Source organism: Helianthus annuus, chromosome 9, assembly GCF_002127325.2.
Source record: "Helianthus annuus cultivar XRQ/B chromosome 9, HanXRQr2.0-SUNRISE, whole genome shotgun sequence".
NCBI classification, from domain to species: Eukaryota; Viridiplantae; Streptophyta; class Magnoliopsida; order Asterales; family Asteraceae; genus Helianthus; species Helianthus annuus.
This window is the reverse complement of record NC_035441.2, coordinates 186,384,743-186,390,027: the sequence shown is the minus strand read 5'-3', so window position 1 is coordinate 186,390,027 and position 5,285 is coordinate 186,384,743. Positions and strand designations below refer to the sequence as shown.

General features: G+C 35.8%; 1 protein-coding gene across 2 annotated transcripts; it reads right to left on the bottom strand.

Annotated features, from left to right (window-relative positions):
• Positions 1-54: 54 nt before the first annotated feature.
• On the bottom strand, positions 55-5,285 carry LOC110880155 (NADP-dependent malic enzyme, chloroplastic). Of its 2 annotated transcripts, XM_022128730.2 has the most exons (19): positions 5,090-5,284; positions 4,707-5,005; positions 4,100-4,220; positions 3,937-4,011; positions 3,685-3,836; positions 3,504-3,609; positions 3,346-3,411; positions 3,160-3,255; positions 2,442-2,513; positions 2,257-2,340; positions 2,088-2,186; positions 1,951-1,998; positions 1,731-1,883; positions 1,537-1,626; positions 1,385-1,462; positions 1,220-1,294; positions 550-640; positions 334-462; positions 55-258 (listed from the first exon to the last, which is right to left on the bottom strand). In XM_022128730.2, exons 1-19 carry the CDS (start codon positions 5,114-5,116, stop codon positions 170-172), a joined length of 1,950 nt encoding a protein of 649 aa, XP_021984422.1. In that variant the 5' UTR covers positions 5,117-5,284; the 3' UTR covers positions 55-169. The 2 variants fall into 2 exon arrangements, with proteins under 2 accessions (XP_021984422.1, XP_035833917.1); XM_035978024.1 differs by lacking the exon at positions 55-258 and having other exon boundaries at positions 362-462; positions 546-640; positions 5,090-5,285.

The following is a 5,285-nucleotide window of genomic DNA, read 5'->3' as shown; positions in this document are numbered from 1 at the left end:
TTATAATTCCAAAAGGATAAACAGCAAAAACTGCATTTTATACTAACCACGCGGACAATTTATGTAGCTTACTAAAAAGAAAATCAGCACAAAAGCATCAACGCGACGCCAACACATATAATACCAAAAATGACCTAAATACTCTATTATTAAAGAGCAGAAGCATTTTCTAGCGATATTTCTGATAATTAGGACTGTACATGCAGCTCTCAGCATAAGCTATCAGGTTTTCTGGTTGAGGAAACCGACTAGCCAAATCTGCACAAGTCGTAAACAAAACAATTTACGAGGTGACTAAATGAGCCAGATTAGTTAACATACCAGTTACTTTACCAAGTTCATATGCTTTGGCTGCCACCTTGGCAGCAATATGAGCCGAAATCTTTCGAATATTAGTGAACGGAGGGTATATTAGTCCTTTCTCAATATGCTCTAGTGTGACTTGTGCAGCAAGTGCTTCAGCTGCTCAGAAAGTAGTAAATAAATATTAACCGTTGATTTCGCACAGTAGTAACGTATGGAATTTTTGTATGATGCAAGCTTACATACAGGCTGCTAAAAGCATGTCGTCATGAACACGAATCGCACCAGAAATTATCAAGCCCAGGCCCAATCCAGGGAAAGTGTATGCATTGTTTGACTGTGACAAACCGACAATAGTTAATATAAGGAAAAATTACAAGTTTTGTCCTTTATCTTAATACCACTTATCAGGCGGTGTCCTTTTTAACGAATTTTGACAAGTTTTGGCCTTTACAAAGAATTTTGTTGTATGTTTTGTCCTTTAGGCTGAACCCAGTTAGATTTTCTTGTTAAATCTTGTCACCCAAGGGTATTTTAGTCTTTTTACCCATTTATTTCAAGAGTCAACCCTAAAATATTTTGTTTTATTCTTTTAAATAATATTAAAAGAAAATCTAACTGAGTTAAGCCTAAAGGACAAAACAAAATATTTTAGGGTTGACTCTTGAAATAAATGGGTAAAAAGACTAAAATACCCTTGGGTGACAAGATTTAACAAGAAAATCTAACTGGGTTAAGCCTAAAGGACAAAACGTGCAACAAAATTTCTTGTAAAGGGCAAAACTTGTCAAAATTCGTTAAAAAGGACACCGCCTGATAAGTGGTATTAAGATAAAGGACAAAACTTGTAATTTTTCCTTAATATAATTCTCCATCATCTTTCATTAGATATGTGAAAATAAATAAAAAGTCACACCTGTCCAGATACGTAAACTTTCCCGTTATATTCAACCGGGCCAAACGGGCTCCCACTAGCGAATATGGCACGACCCTATAATACAAAAAAGAGGTTACTCAAGAAAAAACGTTATAGTAACAATAAGTCATTGAGTTAATAAACGAGGTCGGATGAAAGTCAAACCTCACTCCAAGTATAAGCTTGTTCGGCAGTACATTCAGATTTCGAAGTCGGGTTTGAAAGAGCAAGAATAATCGGTTTCTGCAAAATCACTTGTTTATTATTCTTATTGGAAATACTTAGATAGATACAACATATATTATTATATAACTTACCTTGTTAAAAGATGACATAGTTTCAACTACTTCTTTAGTAAATGTCTGTCCTACCCCTGAAGATCCAATCAACACAGTTGGCCTGATCGCCTGAAAAAGCGACATGATTAGGCGATCAAAGATCTAGTCATCCAGCGCAACATATTCACATGGTCGGTCATATGTTGTCAAAACATCAAGAAAGAAAAGCGCACCTTGACGGCATCTAGGAGATCTGTAACGGGCTGGTGTTCTTGGGCCCATGGTTTCTTGAAATGTTGAAGTGAATTTAACCGGGATTTAACTATCAACCCCTTGGAATCCACAAGCCAAATCTTCTTGCGAGCCTCTTCCAGTGGGGCCCGCGTCTGCGTGATTAGATAATAACATAAACATGTGTCATTTCATTTCCCGAGTTTTTAAACATTTTTTTACCTGTTTTGATATCTCAAGAGCTATAAGTTCAGCAATGCCAGTGCCAGCCTAAACCAAAAAAAAAAAAAAAATCAAATCGGGACATAAAAAATGAAACAAAACGAGGGTATCATATCGTTCGTATTAATTTGTCGTACCTCACCAGCTCCAAGGAAAAGGAATCTATGGTCAGCTAAGGATCCACCAACTAATTTTAGCGCGGATATAAGCCCTGCAAGTACTACCGACGCTGTCCCCTAAAAAAATAACACGTTCAGAAACAAAAAGATCGCTAAATTCTTCGAATGTTAATATATCGTTATGTACCTGTATGTCGTCATTGAAAACAAGGTGGGTGGGACTATACTTTGCAAGAAGATCAAACGCATTGTGGTTAGCAAAATCCTCAAACTGCGCAACGAAAATTAAAGATTCGATTAAAATCATATATCATATATCCCTCATGAATTAAATCATTAGCAAGTGAAAATAATCAATATATGCTTAGGTACCTGAATAAGCACCTTCTCCCCATAGTTTTGCTTCACAGCAGACATAAATTCATTCATAAGTTCTGCATATTCCTAACAAATATATATACAATTTATTTCATCACTTAAAACTTTTGACATGATAAATGTAAACAAAACTAGTTTTTGCCCCGCCCGCGTTGCGGGGCAATAGGCCGAATATTTCTCTCTCATAACATGTATGTCTGTACAGAGAGTAAAATCGTAATTATATTTTGAACTGGAGGCGAAATCATAATTTTAAACTGAGAGCAAAATCATAATTTTGAGCTAGGGGGAAAATATAATTTTATTTTGAACTGTGGGAAAAAACGTAATTTTGAGCTGAGCGCAGAATCATAATTTTGAGCTAGAGGAAAAAAACATCAATTTATTTTGACCTGGGGGCAAAAACGTAATTTTAAACGGAGGGCGAAACCGTAATTTTAAACTGGGAACAAAATTAAAAATGAGTTTTTGAACAGGGGGCAAAAGCGTAATTTTGAGCTATGGGCAAAATTATAATTTTATTTTGAGGTGGGGGCAAAAACGTAATTTTAAACAAAGGACGAAAACGTAATTTTAAAATGGGAATAAAATTAAATTAAAAAATAGGTTGGTCCAATAGGGAAGTGCCAGGCAAGCTGCCTGGCACTATTCCCTGACGTTGTAAATGTATATGTAGGTAATAAAGTAACATATAGTAAGAGTAAAAACTAACCTGTCCGGTTGCTCTTTTTTGTCGCAGACCAATGTAGAATTCATCATTTAAGAGTTTCTCATTGTTTGTACCCACATCTATGGTTATAGGCAAGCACTGCACATTGTTTACATCATTTTTGCATTTATTTAATTACGTCTTCACCGAATCATAATAATCATATTATGTTCTTGCGAAAATACTTACAGCCGAAGGACGAATTCCTCCAAGGGCAGTATAAAGAGATAACTTTCCCACTGGAATCCCCATCCCCTATAAAAAATTAATACATAATTAACAAACTTAACTACCAAGACCAAAATATGTAATTTGCATCCACTTAACTCAACAAGCTTGGTTCGAACCTGGCAACCAAGGTCTCCAAGTCCCAAGATCCGTTCACCGTCTGTGACAATGATAACTTGAATATCCTTCTCCGGCCAATTATTTAAAATCTCAAGAATTCTCCCCCTATGAAAAAGGTTATTAAGCTTTAAGTTAACTAATAATATAATTTAGTAAGCGCGCGACGAAAAATAAACTTACTTATCTTCTATAGTGATAAACAAACCCTGCGGCCGCTTGAAAATGCTACCATACTTTTGGCATGCTTCACCAACAGTTGGAGTGTATACAATTGGAAGGAGCTCCTCAACATTTTCAACTAGCAGCTTGTAAAATAGCCTCTCATTTCTCTCCTATAAACCAAAAAAAAAAAAAAAAAAAAAAACCAAAATTAACAATATATACACAAAAATGTTGAATATCATTTATAAAATGAGTTATATAAATGGTTACTTGAAGAGCCATCATGGCTTGGTACTTATGCAAAGGTACTTCATATTGGCGGAGATCATTCATCGTCTTCTTCACCTGTTTATCAACGTGATCTTTGAGTATCGATAAGTTAATGGTTTAGTGTTGTATCCAAACACTCTTCTAAAATGAAAAGAATGAGTACCTGAAGATCTTGTTTAACAACACCGGGTGGAAGAAGACCGCGTATGTAATGAGCATCTCTTTCATTTTCTGTGAATGCTAGACCTTTGTTGTGGCGTGGATTACGCAGCAGTGAGTAACCACTGCGTTAACAAAGTGATCGATGTTCATAAGTTTATAAGTACACTGCATGCATACCTCTAGTACATCTAGTGACTTGCATTCGTTAAGTTTAAAAAAAATGTGTGTTTAATTTTTTTCTCGACGTTCTGGTATAAATTTGTTGAAAACATAGTTATATTCATAGACTATTTTTGGTATCGTAAGCTATAACATTTGCCGGTACTGTATTAGTACTGTAACCAACCAAACAGATACTCACATCGGTACCAGTATCAGATATTATTAGAACCTGTAGTCCTATACTAGTATTCGTTTTTTATAAACACAATTTATCCTTTTGACCATATTACGATTTTATTATATTTCTTTTCTTTTTTCGGCTGATATACCATGTGTGTACCGGACTAGTACTGTAATGAACCAAACTAATACTGATTAAAAACCGAATACCCGTCCTACGTACTAGTCATTTTTTATAAACAGTTATCTATAGACAGGTGGGTTACCTGGCAACAGAAACAGACAAAGGAGTGACATATTCATCCTTAGTGGACATATCCTCGATGTACACGTCATCAGAGCTACCTTCGACAACAACACTAGACTGTTGTTTTAGTTTACGGTCGACAACTTCGACCATGATCGGACCATTAACCTCCTTAACAACGTTGTCTACCGAAACGCCAACGCTTGTTTCCGGTCGGCCATTGCGGTTCATCATAGACACTACCATAGGATAACGACCCGACACTCGCAACGACTGTGATTGCCTCATTCTTGAAACTCCCGAAACGGAGTTGTTATTCTACAACAAATTCAGTTTTGAACAAAACCATTAAAGATTATGAAAAACTATATCACATAAAATAATGATTATGAAAAAAATTACCATAAATGTGGTCCCTTTGATGGACATTTTGAAGAATGTATTACGATGGTTTAGAAGTGGGGTTTGGGTGACGAGTGACTGAGAATGGTGGCATTTTGATTGAATATATAAGAGTGTGGTGATGATAAAAGGGGGAAGGATGATGAGGACACTTGTTTAATGTAGTCGTGTTGTTCGGCATTTGTAAGGATTAAGT